Consider the following 21257-nt stretch of genomic DNA (forward strand, 5'->3'; position numbering starts at 1 on the left):
CTCCAATATACTTGTCCTTATTTGCGAAAACCAGAACGAGTTAACACCATGAGCAAAGATGCTTTATATTTTCTTTCCTTAAAACAAAAAGAAACATGTTTTAGTTTGTCAGGTATCATCACATTCTTGAATACATTACTCCGGGGGTAATTCAAATAATCAATGTTATCCTGAAGTAGCAAGACATAGAGAGACATTGTCAAGTATGCAATAGAGAGGAAATGTCATTCATTTACCTGTGGCTGGAAAGACAAATGATTTCCTAACCATTAACGATATTTTCCCTAAACCATACCGTTGCTGATGAGTAAACAGTCACAAGATGTTCACAAAAGATATTTCTATCAAAGTCAATGGGTTAGGAAGAACAAACCTTTTGATTGTGAAGGAAAAAAGTGTGTATATGATGTTTAATCTTCAACCTGTGATGTTTCGTTATTTTATTTTTGCCTTATCCGTCCTCATACATGTTCCTCAAAACTCTTCAACAATTGAATAACCATACACGTACCACAAACTAAATAAATAATGGTGTCTCTTTTTTGCAGGGCCGCCCGCTGTTCCTGCAGTCATCCAGAAACGTGTCGGTCAATATTGTCAACAACGACAACCAGCTGCTCACACAACTTGTAACAGGTAAGAGGCAGCATGCTTTCATGTGGTGTATGGAAGTTTTCTTTTGATATGATACATGTTTTCTTGTTTCAAAAACATCAAACCTGACAACACTGACGACATCAGTTGCAACTGCTCAACATATTGTGTACCACTAAGAATTTTCGTTTTAAGTACTCTTTAATTTCGCCAAAATATGCAGTATCGTCACTTTATTTTTGCATCACTGATCCTAATATTCTCATGACAATTCAATATTAATACAGAAAACCAATGAAACTGACCAAGTCAAAATTAGTGTAAGAGGGAGGGCAGAAAGCATAAAATATCCCTTCCGTTAGTCGTCTGTAAAACAACACATCAGTAAAGGAAAAAATAAATGAGAAAACAGCCTTTTATGATCAGAGATGTTATTTCTCACTAATAATGTCATTGAGTGATTTTATTTTTCTCTAGGAACTCTTTGGATAGCCCAAAGGAACCTCAGTTTTGAAATGTCTCTGTTTTTAAGGAATAGCCTGTTAGCATGTTATATATACTTCCTCTCTTCCCTTTTACTGTGCCAGCAGAGGCCTCAGTTAATCTACCATAAATCTGAGATTGCACGTTCTTCTTTATATTCCCCCGTTTTCCGCCTGTCACACTCTAAAAGAGTTGGCATTCTTCTGTGAATGGAAATCACTTTGTGTAAACATGCACAGGAAGTGTCTCTCGTGTTTAAAAAGTGAGCTGACATTTGCCTTGTGGGTTTGAGGAGGAGGAAGACGAAGTCTGTTCGGATGTTTTTCTTGGATGACTAAACTGGGTTTGTGTACAGGTTGGAACTTCACATCCCAGATGGAGAATGACAGAATCAATTGCGCGCACGTCAATCAGTCACCCCCAGCACCAGTGTTTTCTGTCACCGTGTGAGACAAAGCAATTTGAGTTGGAGGGAGTTGACTACATTTTCTACTTCTTGTTTGTTGTGACACCACTTATTGTTCAGGTATCTTTTATCTGAATATTTTTCCAGTTGCCTATTGTCATTCAATGAACTGTCCGTAGTGGAAATCTATTTCACTACGGACAGTTCATTGAATGACAATAGGCAACTGGAAAAATATTCAGATAAAAAACCTTTCATCACAAACAGTCACAAATACATAATTATGTTTGTCGCAAAATGTCTTACTTTATATTTTTCCCTATATGAATTTTAATGTATTTACTAAAATAATTAAAGTCTAAAATATCAAGGGATTAAATCAAAGTGCGTACACAAACATTCATCGTGCTGTTCCAAAACAGCAAGCATTTCTGTCAGAGCTAAAACTGTTAACCCTTTTTCAAACAAGCTGTCAATATACTGTTGGGCGGACTGACGGTTTCAACAGCGAGTGTTTCGATTTTTATTAATTAAGGCTAATAAGGCTAACAATTTTAGCAACTGGCAAAGATCTAAAACATGCATATAGCAAAAACTTTTTTTACATTAGCATTGCTCTATTTGTGAAAAAAAAGGAGTTAAAAATATAACAGAAATTGATTCTGAAAAAGGAAAAGAGTCACAGTGTCACAAAATTACATCTAGATAAACTTCTCATGGAAGGAGGAACCAACAGTGTATATGTTGTGAAACTGAAGGTCCTTCTTAGCTCTACTTAGCATTTTTAACATATTTCAGCTCATTGTTTGGGTTTTTAGCTCATTATGACCTTATTATGCTTGTTTCAAACTGCAGCAGGTAGCCATTCTTAACTATCTGCTCTGATTAATATAATGTAAACCAATCCTCCTAGACACCAATGTTTTCATCAGGAGTGGTGGTGACTAAAAATCGAGCTAAAAGAATTAAAGACAACAACTTTATCATGTAAATTGAATATTAGCTGTTCTAATTGTGTGAACATGCATTGTTGTGTTTTCACAGATCCGCTGCTATTTGGTGCCAAACACATTTAAAATGTTGGATGAAGAAGTTGTAAGCTAGTTAGCAAGTCGTTCCAGACAACTTGAATGTTGTTCTCCTGGATGCATTTTAAATGTTCAACTGCTGAGTTAATTCGCTAAGAAATCAGCTCCAGCTACAGTAGCTCCTCTTTGATGTCTCCTCTCTCTCCCTCTGTGTGTTCTGTCCAGGATCGAGTGGATTTAAAGCAAAAGGCAAGTTGTTTGAAGTCAAATCCACCTCTGGGAAGCTCCTTTTCTCCGCCGACGAGCACGAGGTGGTGGTGGGCGCAGAGAGGCTCCGAGTGATGGGTGAGTGACCAGATGACATACTGTATATGCAAACTGACTCATTGTCAGGATCCAAAGTATGAAATTAAAACAGATGATGTTTGTGTTGTTCTGAAAGAGGGATTTTGTTTTAAGGACCATATTTGGTCCTCACCTATGCGTGATGCTGTGGTTTTTGTCTGCTTACATAATAATGCCATCATGGAGTTTAAGTTGCTTTTTATTGTTGGGCTTACTTTTGGAAAAGAGAAGAGAGAGAGATTACACTTAGATTTGTTTAGATATACAAGGTGCATTTTCTTATCTTAATGTTTTGGGAGTGGACGTATAATTGGATTTTGACTGTTATTTGTTCATTGAACTTAGGGGAAATTGGTTACTTTACCTATCCCAACTGGAAACATACATACATACACACACACACAGACACACACAACCACACACACACACACACACACACACACACACACACACACACACACACACACACACACACACACACACACACACACACACACACACACACAGCAGATGTGCTGTATGACTTGCAAACAAGAAGAATATAATGCTTACCTGAGCAGTGTAAGCTGTCAGCAGGTTATAGCTGTGCATGTACATCGTTTCAGAGAGGAGTACGATGAGAACTTGCAAGAGAAGATATTTTGAGCTTTTTTGGGAGATAGAAGATGAAAGCTTGGTGAAGAGAATCATGGGAGAGAGCTCAAATATCAAGAAGAGCTCCGGGGGGGGGTGGGGGGGGGGGGAAGCTGACATGTAGTCATTAGACAGGAGGTAAGAAGTGCCGATGCTGTTCTGTCTGCAGTGATGCTACTGCGACAGATGATATCCTGTGAGAGCAGGGAGGCGTAACTGGAATAGTGAGAGGAAATGTGTTTACTACTATACAAGCTGCTGCTGTAAGGAGCAAAATAGAAGATCCTCCTGTGAGTCATAGCAAAGTTGGATGGACTTTTCTTATCTGTGGTCTGTATCGCAAGACTCGTGCATGAACCAAGATGTGGTTTTCTGGGTTCAAGTGATTTAGGACGTTGCTGCTAGGTGGAAGCAACAATGGATGCCACTGTGTTAATATTTTTGAAAGAAATGATTAGTTTTTAATATGGAAATGTTAATTAATTTGAAGAAATTACCGTAGTTGCATTTAGGTGTTTTATATTTTAAACATGTTTAGCACTCAATGGTTAATTAGGCTAGGCGTTGTGTTGTATATTCTCTTACACACTTTATTCCAAAAAAGTAAGCCTGTTTTTTTTTTTATCTCTGTAAACTTTTAGATGTCCATTTAAAGTATGTAGAGTTAGTGGTGACTGACCCACCAGCCAGTCAGTGAAGTATAAGAGGATAGCACAAATTGTATCAGGCCAATTATTGTGTCATGATTTAACATGTTTTTGTGATTTAGTTAGCAGCAAACAAGGACAAAGTTCCTTCAATCTATTTCATAGTTCTGAACACATTTTAGTGAATCTTAATCTAGGTTTGATGTAAATACAGTATATACTGTGTTTTGGCAAATAAAATCAGTGTTAGTAAATGTGGACGCGGCTATAGACCCTTGGCTGAAATAATGAAAATAATAAGTTAAATAAGTTCTTTATGAAATCATAGAAAACCTTGAAATTATATTTACATTTTATGAAGAAAGCATAGCTTCCAAACATGAGAAATACCATAAAATACTGATTTCCAGATTCAAAACTTTCTGTATTAATAAAGTTAAAAGAAATCAGCTGACCATGTTGCGGAAGGAATGATTTAATCATCGCTTATTTCTGATATCATACACATTCATTTATAGAACAGGAAAATTAGGATGAAACTATAATAACTTGCTGTGAGGATAATTAAGATAAAAAAAAATCACTAATGCATTCATCCGCTGAATGTTAAGCACCAGCAAAGTCATTCACACAGTTTTCCTCAGATTCACATTTCATCCACAGTTGTGTTTTACATATTTTTTTGTCATTCCATCTCTTATTCTAATTTCTTCCTTTCCTGTCTACTTAAAAAAGTATTGCCTTTTTCCCATTTCCTCTTTAACGTCACCCACCATTATACTTCCATCTGCCACCATTCACCATCACTCACCCATCCGCCCACCCGTTTATCAATCCATCCATTCAGTATCATTAATAGATAAACAGATATTTGAAATGTCTCCCTCTCGACTTGGCCTTACATTTTCCCTTAAGAGCTCTCATGGGTGCGCTGTCTCTCTCTGCTTCTGACATTCTCTCTCTGACACACACCTTTCAGAGCCCTCTTTGTGAGCAATTACTCTTCCTCTCCCATCCTCATCTACATTCATTTACATCCTTTCCAGCCCTCACTGAGTCAGAGTTCATTATTGTCACCCACCTCAGCAAAGTGCTCCTCTTAACAAAGAGAGACACAGAAGCAGGATGGGAATGGAGGGCGGGGAGAGTCAGGGTTGTCAGCTGTTCTTAAGGAAAGCGTTTGTTTTTGACACATTATTTATCTCAAAGTCAAAACTATTGGGGTATTCATCCACTGCTGCCTTTTTAAACAAAGTATTAAAGATTAGCTTCCTCAACATCCTGACATCAATACACACAGCAAGCTTATGTTTACCAGAGAAACTCCTGTGATCGCTATTGTGTGATGTTCACACAAGCACTCAAGGGTCGTCTTTAATTCCCTTCTTGAAACTTGAAAAGCACAAAAGTGTTTGGGATGTTAAGAAATGTTCTGCAGATGGTGATGTAAATATTGTAGCCACTTGCATACTATACCAGCAATTAGCTTGTAAATGGTGTTGGTTTTGCACCCGTATCCTTATGGTCTATTTTAATCTCTGGTAACTCAACAAACTCAGCAAAACATATCAAACCTATTTAGAGCTTTCAAATGAAAACTACGTAATTCAACAAACTGTTTTTTGTTTCTGTTGAGCTAGGATTCACAATAAAACATTAGTATTTGACTTTACTATGATATTTGCAGCCATTTGAATCCACTTTATTTCAATCTGACTGCATGTGTGTCTTTTTTTTCAATAAATATAATCCAAGACAATGGTAAAGATCATCCATACACGTGTGCCCTCCAGGGAAAGAGGTGAGAGTAAAGTATGTAATCGACTGTTATTTGTCAGTTGAGGTGACACCATTGAAAAGCCATTGGGAGCAGGTGTAGGGAGCGAGTCGGAGCAGGAACACAGAAGAAAAGAGTGCCAATGATTTGCCAATTACTGCATTTATCTCCACAGCCCTTTGATGAGGCCGCTCAGGGCTGCCAGGCTAATCAAACACCTTAGCAGCCGCTGACTCGGCACAAAGAGACGGCCCTCTGAGTTTACCAAAAGGTTTATTACGTGTAGCACCTAGTGTGTGTTCCAGTCTGAGACTGATTTCTGTACCAATTACAAAACAAGAATGGTTCTTTTTTGTATCTAACAAATAGGAAAAATATTCTGAAATGAATATGACACAAGTACACGCCAAAATAAAATACAGTATAGTCTTTTTTATAGAAGAAGAAATTATATGTCAAATAATTATCTTCCCGACATTTAGTCCCAGACGATACTTAAATGATCTTCTGAGAAAACATTGTTGTGAAGGCACATGGACATGGCACATTGTTGTTACAGTGACACATAAGATTTCATAAAAATATATATCTCTAAACGCATCACACACATTCTGTGCATGTGATTCGTTATGTCCACCACACAGCAGTGAAACAGAGGCAGTTAAAGTATATTCTGACCTGAGTACGAGCTGCTATCTGTTCCCTCGTCCCTGTGATGTATGAAGGCACTATGAAGGCTTATAAAGCTGCCACATGTCATTACCTTGTCATTCCTTCTCCACCAATGAAACGGATAATTATACCCTGCATATAATTTTAACTGGCCCTGACTGAGGTCATTGGAAATGTATGCTGCTGCTATCATTGGCTTCATTATGGCTTCCATAGCTATTTGCAGTGCAGTCAGACATGCTGACGGGCTCCCAGCAGACAGACAGTAAATGAGAACACAAACAGGGCGAATGGGATGATTGGCTGGGTCAAATCACAGTAGAAATACGTGTTTATGGTTTGATTCTGCCCTCTCTGGCAGCAGTTGTGATACAGATGAGAATTCAAAGAGCTTTAACAAACATAATCCCAGAATTGGCTGATACCCTTTAGTATTAGCTAAAAAATAACTCCTCCTCATTTCAAAATATGGTTCCAATGATTAATCTTTCAGTAAATAGCAAACAAGTAAAAACATTTAATAAGAATTCAGTATGCAGGGTCATGCCACCAGCCCTATTTTTCTCAATTTATATCTTAACTTATTATAAAATATCATAATTTCTTACTATTTTAAACCTATCCAGAAGCAATTTTGTAAAAATGTGGTACCCCATTAACATATAATGTAAATCAGGGGTGTCCAAACTTTTTTCCCTCAGGGCCACATAGAGAAAAGCATGTGAAGGGCTGGGCCCCTCACTAGAGGTGAGGTATATCGCCTCATTATAGTTAAGTTGAATTATAAGTTAAGTTATAAGTTAGTAAAATCAATCAAATGTAGGTATTATTCGTGATACTTTAAGAAAGAAAATTTCTTCAAAATTCAGATTGCTTATAATATAGGATAAATATGAAGTGTCTATTTCAAGCTTGTTAGTAAATAAGTAATTGGGCTTTTTTTTATCAATTATATTTGTTTGAAAAAAAAAAAACTTTAATTGACTGAATTTATTTGAAAATTGGGATCATTAACACATGAATACTGCAGTGTCATGTAGTTTTTTTTTTACATATTTAAGAAGTAGAATGTAAGAAAAGCACAAGTTTCAGTTGTGGGCCATATTCCATTATACTTGTATCATTTGCTGAGGGCCAATTCAAATTGGGTTGCGGGCCACGCTTGGCCCCCGGGCAGTAGTTTGGACACCCCTGATGTAAATTAACAACTGGAGGGAAGCTGCTTGGTACAGTAGCAGTTTGTAAGTCACTGGGTTAGCTGATATATCCCCGCCATATTTTCCTGTGTGCTGCTCTCGCTCAGACCAGCATTGAATCAACCTCGAGTTCCAAAATAAGCACTGCTCACTCATGCGTTGTGCTCATGCTGTTTTCCCCTCAAAGCTCTGGAGGAAACTACTGAGCAGCTGACTACACTGATAAATACAGGATACAGCTTACAGCAAAGGGTGGACAAGGCCAGAGGCATTTCAACTTTTACAGGCAAAGAGCCCACAGGGAGGAACGCAAAAGTCACCTTGGTGCTCGGGATCAAAGTCATGTTAACACAAGCAGAAAAGCAGGTGGTTATTTATACAACTTTAATGAACATAAGTAGTGTATTGTGATTGCTTACTGGGCTGTGTTGGGACTAAAGTGTGTGGAAGTGTGGTTGCTGAGGTGTACTAAACTCCTGACTGACTATGTCTCATGCTACAACGCAACAGTGAGGTTTAAGTTATTTAACCAGGCACACGGTTGTTCCTTTACCAACAGATTTTAGTTGTCTAAAAATAATTGAAGTAAATGTCAATCCGTCTTCATTTGCCAGTATGAAAATGTTGCAAAAAGAGTCAATATGATTATTATGTTTCCTTCCAAAAATATTGGCAAGTCTAAATGTGTGCAATAGGTATAGGACAATCTGGCAATGGTTTTTATTTAAACCAGGGTTGTTAAAGTCGAAGGCTAAATTGTTCACCGATCATACATACAGACTGAAACATTACATTCTGTTTGCTTTTGGCTGTATCATTGCATTGAGTTAATCATAAAAAATGACTTGTACTTATGTAAAGATATCCAAGTTCAATGGCCCCAGAACATAAATGAATTGGGTCTGGAAAAATAGAGAGAAGAATGCAGGAAGAATCGAGCAGAGGAGAGAGAAAGGTAACTGGAAGAGAGTTTTTAACCGCTCTTTCCATGTATGAGACGTGTTATCGTCTGCTCGTCTGCTTTGATGCACTCACCAATTGAGTACCACTCAACTTTATTCTACTCAGCCTCTTTCATTGTTTCAACAGGCAAGTCAAGGATGGCGAAGCTATTAAAGAAAATCATAAAAAAATGTACCATATTACGAGATCAAACACATCCACAGAAATCAAATGTTATAGAAAAATGAAGGCCTTGTGTTGTTAACTACAAAACTATATTCCAAATGTTTTTTCAAGAACATATTTTTTTAAATGTAGTTATTCAGAGATTCACATGAATAAGAACATCTCATGGTATTTTATATGATCTTCTCTTAATCAAGTTTTGAGTCAAGGCCATCAAATATATTTAAAATTAAAATAAAGGAACTGTAGCTTTTATCAAGCACTTAACTGTTCACATACTGTACACCTACTCACAGTGTAAACCCCAAAAACTACAATCTCATAGAGAAGAGACTTTGAAAGCAACAAACACTTTCCTGCATGTTTGTAGGTGTTTAAACCCTTGAGGATTAAAGGTCAGGGTATTTCATCCAATGTTGCTTTTGTTGGAGTAGAAGCATAACAAATATGAAAACACACCTGTGTCACAAGTTGAAAATATATTTTCTGAACCTTTTTTACATAGACGGCATATAGATAGAGAGACATTTGATCAAAACTTGAATGGGTAACTCCCCCTCAAAAGTCCAAGGTGTTTTTGCCAAATCATAGCAGCAGTTCAACTCACAGGCAGTGAAACACAGGACTGAGGTAACATCTGCATCTCCCACTCTGGTCCTTCGGAGCCCCGCCTGAGGGTGATCTGCGGAAAGTGGGATCAGAGTCAAAGCTTCAGATAGCAGATGGATGAGACACTGCCAAACTCTTTAAAAGCCTCTTTGAATAAGAGAATAAAAACATTAAAAATCAAGGGGCTTGGGAGAAAGAGAGAAAGCAGGTTTCACTTAAGGTTAAAATGAATGATTATGTAGTGTGTTTTTACAAACTTCTTTAAAGCGCAAAGAACCTCTGTTTGAACTCCCTGTCTGGATTCAGTGAAGAGCAAAGCCTTTTTGTCTGAATTTTCTTTTCTTTCTCAAACTCGGGCCTGCATCAGCCATTTATCTTTCACACACCCACCATCCTGTTCACTGTACTTTCTCGCAATGAAAAGAAAGTTTCAGATATATATCTTTAACCTTTTTCACACTGTCCTCTTCCCCCCCATATTTTACTTGTATGACAACCAAGGCCAAGATAATAAGCTCTGGTGTCAAATTGTTGAACTGTGAGAGAAAATAACGTTTGAGCTCACCTTATTAGTGTGTAGGATTCACCGCCGCTGAACATCCATTGATGGAGCCCAGAGCCTAAACTTGTGCAATCATTGTGGTCATGACCTGCAGAAGTCCAATCTAACCAAAGATCCCTGGGAAAAAGAGACATCATGACACATCTACCTTAGGGAAGACGTAGAGGGAAGCTTCAGGTAGTTAATTGGGAAGTTTTAAAAAGCATCACCTAACAAACAAAACTCTCTCCCACTCTTTTCCTCTACAGTTTAGTTCTGGAATAATTTCAACTGCGCCTTTCACCTCAGCTTTCTTTCCTTCAGGCTCTGATTTATTCTCTGTCATTACTGAAACAACTCCGACCTTCGGCATCTGTGAGTGAAACTCTCCCACAGCTTGAATCAGACTTTTGATCACAGGGTCACGCCCGAAAAGGGCTCCAAGATCAGCCGCTCTCCGACATGCTCTTCCTCGGCTGTTTTGTAATGAGGAAAGTCAGTTTGTGTTTTTATGTTTTCCTCCCAGTTGCCCTCAAGGAGCTGGTTTTATTCTGCCCCAGTCTTCACCCTTTGGACTCTCAGTAGCCTGAAGCTAACCCTGCATCAGCCTTTTGGCTCCAGGGTCGCTTCGGATTTTAAGAGGCGTCACTCGGAATATTTGCCCTTGGGAGAGTGCCTTTTCTCAAGACTGCCTGTGAGGATTTCAAATGATGTTGTTGTTCTTTTTATGCACTGAACAATTTTTCAGTTTAGCCAGACAAGGGTTGGGACAGAAACAGAGAGTGAAACCATGCTACAAAGATCCCGGAACAATTTTGAACCATAGAAGTCAAATTGAGCCAATTGGTTCCGATGAGAAATGTGTTTTTTTTTGCCATAAATTGAGCATTCCAGGAGCATTCATAGCAAAATGTTTTCCTGCATACAGCTACTGAAGCCAAACCTACCACACAAGACTTTTGCACAGTTATTTTGCAAGGTGTTTTTGTATTCATGTCTTTGTAGATTATGTGGCATTGATAGCTTCATAACCATGAACAATGAAGTGTTTACAGGTGTTTTGTTGGGTTGATAATTGAGGTTTTATATAAAGAAGGGTGTGGTCCGAGCAAGGAAGCAGGAAGTAGGCGGGGAGGAAGTGGGGAAAGCACCATTGATCCATCCCAGCTAATGCTAGGAAATCAAGCTAATTTAAGAACATGCATAAGATGTTAAATGTAAATTTAAATCTCCCCTATTATACTCTTTGTCAACACTATGTTATAGGTCTCAGATATATACAAAACGTGTCTCTAAGTATTTGGCTCGAAATACCAAACAGATCATGAATTTTAGCATGCCATTAACCCCTCTGTTTCAAAAGTGCTGATTCTGTGTCTGTAGCTTTAAATGAAAATGAACTGCCACTCCCCACGCCCCTCTGTGAGATGATTGGTTTAAAAAAACACAATGATGCTCTAAGAGGAGATTCAGGTGATAAGGTGGGGGGGTGTTACGTTGGTCAGTTATTGGCCTATGGTTGCACAACCCCACAAAAAAACTGCTAGTTTTTATATAAATGGATCAGGACAAAAACAAGTATAATCTATTTTCCTGATACTTTTGGGACTATGTATAAAAAACATAAAAAAGTGGATTTTGCATAAAAGGTGACCTTGATAACAAAACTAAATGGTCAGGTTCAACAGAAGGACTTGGCAGTGACAAAATCACTTGTGCTACTGAGTTGTAGTGAAAGAGACTGAACTTACTGTATTTGTCTGTAATAAACTTCACCAAACACTTCTGCACTATCTACCTGAACAAATGCACCTGGGTGATCCTCATCTTTATGTCCTATCAAACCTCCCCATGCCCAGTCATGTTTTACCCTGAAAGCTTCATTCTCAGAGTTTTATTTCCAGCCTTCCTTCCCTCCGAGTGGACTCCTTTAAGCCGTAATAAGACCATAAAGACACCTCAGAGTTACTGCGTAAGGGACGTCACAGCGTAGAATTTATTCAAGGCGAGACAGAGCCTACATTTCAAGGTTTTATCTGGAGTGAATGGGAAATGTGCTAGTGTGCTAGGAGCCATTGGATTCCTGTCAGCTGACCACGTTAAGGAGATGATGAAGAATCCATTAAACTGCTCCTCTGTATTGGGTTTCAAGCAAACCAATAATCTAAGTGCTAGACTGCAGAGCCAAACACTTGTAATACACATGTGGAGATGTATGTTGAATGGTGATAACTTTGTTTGGTTTGAATGTGCCAGTATCATTCAAAGAATGAAGTGAGAGAACATTTCAAGTGTTGCTTTTCTGTAAAATTCCCTGGATGCCATGGGTCGAATAAATGATTCAGATTTTCTTTGAGCATGTTGAATGAACTGTAAAGGCCAATACATCAGTCATCCATAATTACAGTCAAGTCAAAGCCTCTGCACATAAAAACTGAAGTAAATATAGTTAACAACGACCCCGTTCATTTCAGTAAAAATCCTCCAGGCAATCAGTTCACATTCAGGATCTGGCTCAACTTTTGAACAAACAAAAGTATTTGATTGTGGTAAAATGTATCACAAAGTGAGGGCAGCTGTCTTAAGAAACCTGAAAAGAAAAAGTTCCTCATGTATGTTTAGTTGCAGTTTTTTGTATGTGTGTGTGTGTCCCTCACACCTGGCTTGCTTCACAGTTGGAGGACATCTCCTGCAGCCTTGTTTCATGGCTGACATAAATCCAGACGCCAGCAGTCATGAAGCCAGATTAGATTGTGAGTGTGGCGCTCTCCTTCTCCTCTCCTTCGGGCGTCTGCAGCTGGCAATGGCCCTGACAAACGAGGAGCGTTCAAGAGCCCTGACAAAGCTATTTTACAAAGATCACGGCTGGCTTTGTTTGCTTTTCCAGAAGCAGTTATATGTCAGTGACAGGCAGTCAGGGTCCTATAGGCGGTAGAGAAATGGAATGTTCTCTCTGTCTTTATCCCCCACCAACACGTAATGGGCCATCTGTGAGTGAGAATGAAGGCGAGTGCAGTTAGTGCTAATGTAGTCATAACATCTAGCATGAAAGCATAACCGACAGCCATGATGCAATTCTTTCAATAATGATGGCAGAGTTTACTCTAAGGTGACTTTCACAGTCATAAGAAGTGTTGTAAAGAGGCAGGAAGAGGAAGATGGGGACATAACAAAGCTGCACTTATAATACTTTTCTCGTTGAGTCCTCTGTTTTGTAAGTTTTTAAAACTATAGTTTTCTAGTGTTGATGAAAGGCACATAATTGACTTCCATAATAATATGTTTCTGTTCTAAAACAGAATTCACATAGCTGCATGAGAATAGTGGAAAGCACTCGTATTAAGTTTAAATAAAAAGTTAGGTTGAACTTAATATTATTGCTTTCAACTAACTTAATACAGATATATGGAATTTGTTGACGTAATACATTTAATTAAAGTCAACTTTTCAGTTTTTTGAGTGCAGTCCATGTGAGGAATCTGGATGCACGTCCTTCGTTGCTAGCACAAAATGAAACGAAGACATATCTCTGCAAGTAGTGAAATGTTTCTGCTTATCTTGAGGTTTATGTGACTGGTTGTGGGTATCTGGGTCTGAAAGGAAGATGACAGGGCTGAAGATCAGTCGGACTTGGAGCCATCACACGACACACCACCAATGTGTACATTGCTACCTCGCTACAAAGTCTGTACAGATGGAATATCATGGTGAATAAACAGCCTGCACAAACGGTCCAGGGAATAAATTACATGTATAAAGTCAGGTGAAAAGGTGTTTTCAGTCTGAAAGTAACTTTAGATGCCACCATCATTCATATCATTTTTGCAAGCCAAGCCCTTAGATTGTGATTTAATTTTTACATAATTGTTACACTTTGCATTGTGGTGCCAAGTTATGTACACTGGCCTAACAAGCCTTTTCTATACAACATCAGAACAAAAGAAAAAACATTTTTTCTTATCAACCATCAGCTCTGTTTTTGTTGATATGCCAACCTTTCTCACCTAAGTGAGGTACATTACCATTTTTGCATCATTCTCATGTGTTTTTTATATCCAACAGATGATTTATAAACATATCTCAAAAAGTGTTAGTCTTTACCTATTCCTCAAGATCAAATCATATTAAGTAAGTGACTACAAATTGGATTCCAACCCTGAGGTTAAAAAGCTCTAAATGAGGGCCTCACTTCTCTCTGCGTGTTTCACTTTCAACTGGAACAGCTGCAGAGATGCTGATTAATGCACACACAGGAAAGCTAACATGAACAAGACAAACATGAGTTGTCCCACCTACACATCGCGTTCTAATTGCAGCAAGGATTTTTTTTCTGTTGTTGTGTAAATACTCTGCTGCTTGTCATTTGCCCGAGCGCTGCCCTCATTTGTGTTTGTGTCTGCCATATGGCTCTCTCATTAGCATTATAACAGGCACTGATTGAAGGGGAGGGATACACAGTGAGGATTTTACCATAAGTATATGATTAAACATTCGTAGTGGACACAGGCCAAGAGCTTTCTTGTGTTCGTTGGGTTATTTTTCATTTGTCTGTGTATTCAATAAGCTGGATCAAGGTACTGCACACAGTAGAGTATTCAATTATCCATTAATCCAATGATTGATTACCTTTAAAAAAGGAAACAGTCAAACCTTGACTTTCAGCTTTGAGCATTAAGGACTTCCTCGACAGGATCAGCATTGGAGGCGATTGTCTCATTGAATTGTCCTCTACACTGCAGAAATGTGAGGCTCAAACCAAACCCCATGAACAGTACTGGGCAATGAGGCAGTTTTTTAATAACCATTAAATATTGAAAGTCATGTGATGCACTTGCCCCAAAGGACTTTCAAAAACATCCCATCTCACATCCACCTGGCTGATAATAGCTAATTAAATGAATGGAAGACGCAATTACACACTTAATGTATAATTTCTTTGGTTTTTTTCATGCAGATTTCTTCAAGACATCTCATAAATATTGACTGCTATAATTTGTTCATCAGTACTGGCTTTAAAACTATCAGTTGAGCTATTAAGTGCAAGATTTAACCCTCCTTAAATCAGAACATTTAATCATTTCAATCACATCTTGCCTTTTATAAAACACACTGTTCTCATTCATAATTAAGCCATTTTTGATTGAAGTTCCCCTCTCTTTTTTGTTGAGAAAGGAGGGTTGTAATCGGCTGTTAGCGCTGCAGGCACCACTTGTTAAATGTTTCCGTTGGCTCGTTTTGCTCTGTTCTGCCCAGATCCTCCTCTAGCTCTCTTTGACCTGCTGTAATGAGATGGAGCAGAGCTAAATATATTTCACGATAATGTGCAATCTCACTGTCCTGTTGTGAAACCACTGCCTGGGGCCCTGTCCAGCCCCTGACCCTCATCAGCTGTACATCAATTCCAACATGCACCTTCATCGTGCTGCTCTTTCATCTCCTCCCTGGTTAATAACTAGAGTTATTGAGAAGAAAATCATTTCAAACGGACATAAAGAAAGAAAGAAAGAAAGAAAGAAAGAAAGAAAGAAGAAGAAAGAAAGAAGAGGATGGACAGAAATGAAATACAGGCAAACAGAGTGGTAGTGAAAATATAGAGAAAGGAAGAGAAGGAAGGAAGGAAGGAAGGAAGGAAATAGTGGAAGCAAAGAGGAAAAAATGGAAGACATTAAATGTTTTTTGGCTGGGTTTTTCCTAATCGAAGGTGTAAGAAAAGTATACGTTATATGCTGTGTAAAATCCCTTGAGGCAAGTCTATATAAAACAAAATCAACCAGAAAGGAGGTTGAGGTAATTAAGGGAGGGTAAAACTGCAGGAGGAGCTAAAGGGACCTTAAGTATTGCATTCATTGGCTCTTGTGGTTCGGATACAAATGTATGTAATTTTGTTGGTAAATGGATGGAAATGCTGCGCAGCCAGAAGGATGGCACTAATTTCCATGCTATGAGCCACCTGGAGCATTTTCAGCTGCGACTTGCAAGAGGTTCCTTAATACAGAGGATGAGGGGATATTCTGCTCTTAAATCTAACTTGCAGCTAATAGCAGTCATTTAATGAAGGGCGGCAAACAACAGGACACACAAAAAAATGTTCACATGCTTAAATTGCTACAATTGCTCTTACACTCCCACTGTGCCACAAAGTGTCTGTTGAGAAAAGATATCATTACTGGAAGGAAGCAAAGTTTCTCAGTGTAATAAAACTAAGTAACTCACTGATGTTCAAAGTTGCCACTTTTATTTTTTGTACAGTGTCAATCTGAACCAGTAGGAAGATGTTAATGTGTGTATGTCACATAACATTTGTGTTAAATATTGATCTGCCTCCTTTCCTACTACCTAATATAAATCATTTACAACATTTAAGCTGTGACTAACTGTCATAACCTGCTATATTGTTTGGTGTTGTATTGTCTTGTAAGGAAAAAGTTAAAATTAACATATGTCTTTACAGTCAACAGTACCCCAGTAGTCTCCAACAAAAATCATTATTTTATATAACGGAAAACAGCCATACTTTCACATTTTAGATGCTGGAACTCAAGAATATGCTTGTAGTTTTTTAAGCCCAAAACAAAACATCTTAGCAGAAGTAATTTTAAGAATTTTAAGAATCCACATGCATAATGGTTGTCTATCCAGTGACATCTGTGGGTTTCTTTGTGCAGAATGAGACCAGGATTGCTTCAGGCTGTAATATGATTCTGTTCTCTGTTGCTCCACAAGTTGAGATTGTTGCAGATATTTATTACACTGACTTGCTGAACATAATTTACCATTTAGCCCAGATTCCTGTTAATTATAGACGAGCATGCAGCCTGACATTTGCAGTGTGCTTGCAGTCTTTCCATTTGTTAGACGATTATCTTTGGATGGTGTTTGAATTGCTCTGACATATTGTAAATGTGCTGATGCAATCCTAATTAAAAGTGAGCTTTATTCCTGTGCCTACGTGTTTGTGTGTGTGTATTCTTGTTTGTTTGTGTGTGTGTGTGTGTGTGTGTGTGTGTGTGTGTGTGTGTGTGTGTGTGTGTGTGTGTGTGTGTGTGTGTGTGTGTGTGTGTGTGTGTGTGTGTGTGTTTGTGTGTATGTGTGTATGTGTGTATGTGTGTATGTGTGTATGTGTGTATGTGTGTGTGTGTGTGTGTGTGTGTGTGTGTGTGTGTGTGTTTTGACAAGACTTTGTGTAAGCTCTGGGATTTACAGTAGCAGAAGTGAGATCCCCCTTGAGAGGGCGTCTAGAGTTTCTGGGGCAAAGTTTGACTTTGAATGTGACTGTGTTGAATGTGTGTTTGAGTGTGTATTGGGAGAAAGGGTTGACAGCTTTTTGTGAAGAACCTTTTAAGGTGGCGGCTAGTTGTGGTCTTAATGGCCTTGGTCTCCCAGAGGAAGGTTCTTTGGAACAGATGGTTGGTTGGCTTACTGACCTAATAGAAAAAACATATCAGAGGCTCCACAGCGATTTGAGCTGCTCCGTCATTTCCTCCAGCAGCTTCCAGCAACATCACCTGACTGACAGTCTGAAGAAAAAATGCAACTCTCTATACAAAGCCACTCTGGGTTGTAACACTTATGAAACTGCAGTGCACTACAGTATATTGATATAACTGTATCGTCTGAATACGTTTGGGTGTGTTTAATGTAGATAGCCTTAAAATGTATTCCACAATGCTATTAAAATGCTGTTCCTAAAATGTTTCAAGAACATGATAATGTGTGACATTAGCTTATCACTTTGCTGTTTGTACTGTTTTTTTGTTTTTTTAGCAATTTAATATAATGTAGTAATGTTAAAAATAGAAAACGTCCCACAAATGCAAGGGGTCTTTAGTTTATTTTTTCATTTTGGTCACACATAATCATTTTGAGAAAAAAACTACTTTCCACATCATTGAAATGGTTTGTAGTTAATTTAAACACTTGCAATGGCTGTAATATTCACTGAAACCGTGCCCATGGTTGGCTTAATGTTTATATATTTTTTTTTTCCATGATGTTATGATGTTATTGTGCTTAAGAATGCAAACTGATTGTTACCTTATTAAATGGCACTCCACTTTTCACTCTGTTTTGACAGCTAATAATTTACTACGGTGGCCTACGGAGGACAGTTGCTACATCAATCAAAGAAGATTTCTAACCTGGTGATTCCATCATCACCGCCTGTCCCCACCCTATTTTTTTTTAAATGTATTGACATTTTACGAACTTCTACGTCAATTTATTCAACTGTTACTTTGTGGGCTATAAATGACTAACAGTGTAATCTGTGAGGCAGTATTTCCCTAGGGTGTTTCACCTTGGCAGTAGCTCACAGTACATATGTGCGTACACAAACCATGCGAAAGGTTAGACTTGTGCTCAGCATCATTGTGGGTTCCCCCCTGGCTCTGTAATATATCTGCAGTTTTCTTTTATAATACCCTATTTTTCTATAATACCCATAATTCCCCGCCACCAATGGCTTGGGTCTGGGTAAACAAAATAACTTCTCAGTGGCAGATGGCCTGAAATTCGAGTGTGAATGCTTTCTTATGGGTTTTATAAAGACTGTTAATCTTTCTTCTCCAATTTTACTTTGTTTTATTTACTCTCTTTACTCAGGGCGTTTTTCTTTATCCACCACATTTTTCTCTCCGCCCCCATTTTCCTCTTCTCCTCCTCCTTCTCACCCCAGTTTTCTCTCTCTATCTCTCTCTGTCTCTCTCACTCCGATGCTGCTGTTCCTTATCAGTACCATTCGCCTGCCGACATGAAATACCATTAAGTGAATCTTCATGAGGCCTCCAAACACAGCTGATTTATCCCTCTGCATGCTTCATAAGTTCCTGATTGATCTCCGACGCGGACAGCAGAACACTGAGGGAGGGACAAGAGCAAACACAAAGAGAGGGACGGAATCTGACAGGGGAAAATGAGACAGAGGAGAGGAAAAAAAGAACAAGGTAATGGAAAGGAATAACAGCAGGATCGAAACAGAAGAAGAAAAGGAACATGGAGAGTACAGGCAGTATTGTACAGAAGTATAAAATGCAGGGAGGGACTGATGTGTAAAACAAGGGAGTGAATAAAAAAAACTCAGCAAGTGGAAAAGAAGGAAATTAGGACAGTATATAGTAACAGAGTTGAGTGAATAAGGAACAGAACTGAGAAGAGAATGAGTAAAAGGAAAGGTGCAATAAAGAATTTTGTAAAAAGTCAAAGTGAAGGAACATAAAAGGAAAGGATTCTTAAAGGGATGGGGAGAGTGGATGAACCTGAAGGGAGGGAGCAAGAGAGAAGCAAAATGAGGACAGAGAGGAATGTGGATAAGAAGCAAAAAAACTGGGTAAACAAGGAAAGAGGAGCACATGGCAATGTAATCTTATGGGAAGCCGTATAAAAATTAAACACTTTTAAGGACATTTGCTTGTCATGTATGTGCGATTCAGGATTGTTTGCGTGACAGTGAACGCCTCCTTCTCATTCCCAACTGTTCACATACAGTTGCAGGATCAAGTTTTAAACACATGGTTAGCATTGTGAATAGAAAGTTAATTAATTGGTTATATTAAGGATTTAAAACTACTTGGTTAGAGCAGAAAAATACAGGAATGTCAGCAAAGCAAAGTAGAAAGGAGTGAAAAGTACATTAACAAAGGGCATATTAAATAATGCAAGTAAAACAAAAAACAATGGTAAAGTCGTTGATATGGTAAGTTAGAGCATGAAATGAGGATAATGAGGGAGATGAGAGAAGGGGTAGCCGTTAGGAAAGAAAATGGAGGGAAGAAGACTCCTTGGGGAGGTAAAGGAAAGGAAGGTGGAAGGGAAAGAGATGAGGCAGAAAATAATAAATGAACGGGTAAACTGAGGGAAAGATGAGTATAAGAAGTGAGGCGGAGAGAGATGAGGAGATTAGGATGGACACATGAAGAAAGGAAATAAATAAGCAAAGAGATGACTGCATTTAGAACTGGGGAGAGGGGAGATGAGTTATGTGTGATGACAGAGGAAGGACAGAGTAAAGGGACAAACTAGAAGAATAACAAAGTGGGAGAGAGTACAGAATGAATAAAGGAAAGAACGTGGAAAAGAAATCTAAAGCATTGAAACAATGATGAAGTAGCAGAAGAAAAAGTAGTGAGTGAGGAATGGAGGAAGACAAAACATAAAGAAAGTAAGACTACTGTACATCCGAGGTCGAGTTTTTAGAACCTACTGATGAAATCATTTCATAGGAGTAGGCGTAATATTTTGGCTGTAAGAAGTAGAAATAAAACCCCCGGAATGGGTTTTATCGATCTCTCTTGCAGTCTGTTTGTTCATGTTTACGAGGCAAATAGAGAGAGAGGAAGATGACGAGAGGATGGGTGGAGAACAAAGTGGTAAAGAGTGAGCGTGGAGGCGGCGAGCGGTGTGTAAATGCAGGTGGGCCATATCGATCCGAGTCTGCAGGCTTCTCATCGACTGGGCGGCAGATGAGGACTGATTACACCGCAGTTAAGAAGCACATGAAAGGAAATGTTGGTAATAGTCAGGCAGGTTTCCTCAAACCCCCTCTATAGCCGTTAATGGCTCTGAAAAAAATGTCACAAATACAGCCGCAACCTGCAAGGTGTGGAAAGTCTCAGATAAGAACGATTATAATCGCTTGTCCTTCACAACGTTGTACTTTTAAGTGTCCCACGTCTTGATAAAACCCCAGAATCAATTGTATACGCTTGCATTAACATTTTACTACATGTGTACACCGTCATGAGCCGGATAAGAAATCTGTCTTGTTTTTATTCCCCATGATAACACCCCAGACCAAGGGGGCATCGGCATGGTGTGAAGTATATGCCGGATCTAATCCTGTCTAGAACTGGGAGGTTGCCAATGACAATTTAATTGGCTGTGGTTTACTATCCGGATAGCATGTGATACAAACATAAGCAAACATATCTTAAAGCTGTTTGAGAATGCTTCTTTTACCTCAATTCAATGTGAAACATAAAATAAATATAGAAAAACAAAAGGTTAGCTGTTAACTGATTATGTTTTAAATCTTGCTCTGTTGATTGACATATAGGGGGGGGAAATACTATCTAAGAAACACTCTGCTTTAGGAAAGGGTTGGCAGTGATGTGGACTATAAACCAGTCATAGTTATAGGCTATATCAGTGAAGTAGAATACTTCATTATAATATGCAGTGGAAAATGATCCCTCAGAGTCCTG

General features: G+C 38.6%; 1 protein-coding gene across 1 annotated transcript in view; it reads left to right on the plus strand.

Annotated features, from left to right (window-relative positions):
- The window catches only part of sgcd (sarcoglycan, delta (dystrophin-associated glycoprotein)), a 98256-nt gene that overhangs the window by 47652 nt on the left and 29347 nt on the right, over window positions 1–21257 (plus strand). Inside the window, exons 4-5 of the mRNA XM_063895594.1 lie at window positions 549–636; window positions 2737–2856. Coding sequence (XP_063751664.1) covers window positions 549–636; window positions 2737–2856 — 208 coding nt within the window. The remainder of the gene's footprint in view (window positions 1–548; window positions 637–2736; window positions 2857–21257) is intronic.

Source organism: Eleginops maclovinus, chromosome 11 (genome assembly GCF_036324505.1).
Source record: "Eleginops maclovinus isolate JMC-PN-2008 ecotype Puerto Natales chromosome 11, JC_Emac_rtc_rv5, whole genome shotgun sequence".
Lineage (NCBI taxonomy): Eukaryota > Metazoa > Chordata > Actinopteri > Perciformes > Eleginopidae > Eleginops > Eleginops maclovinus.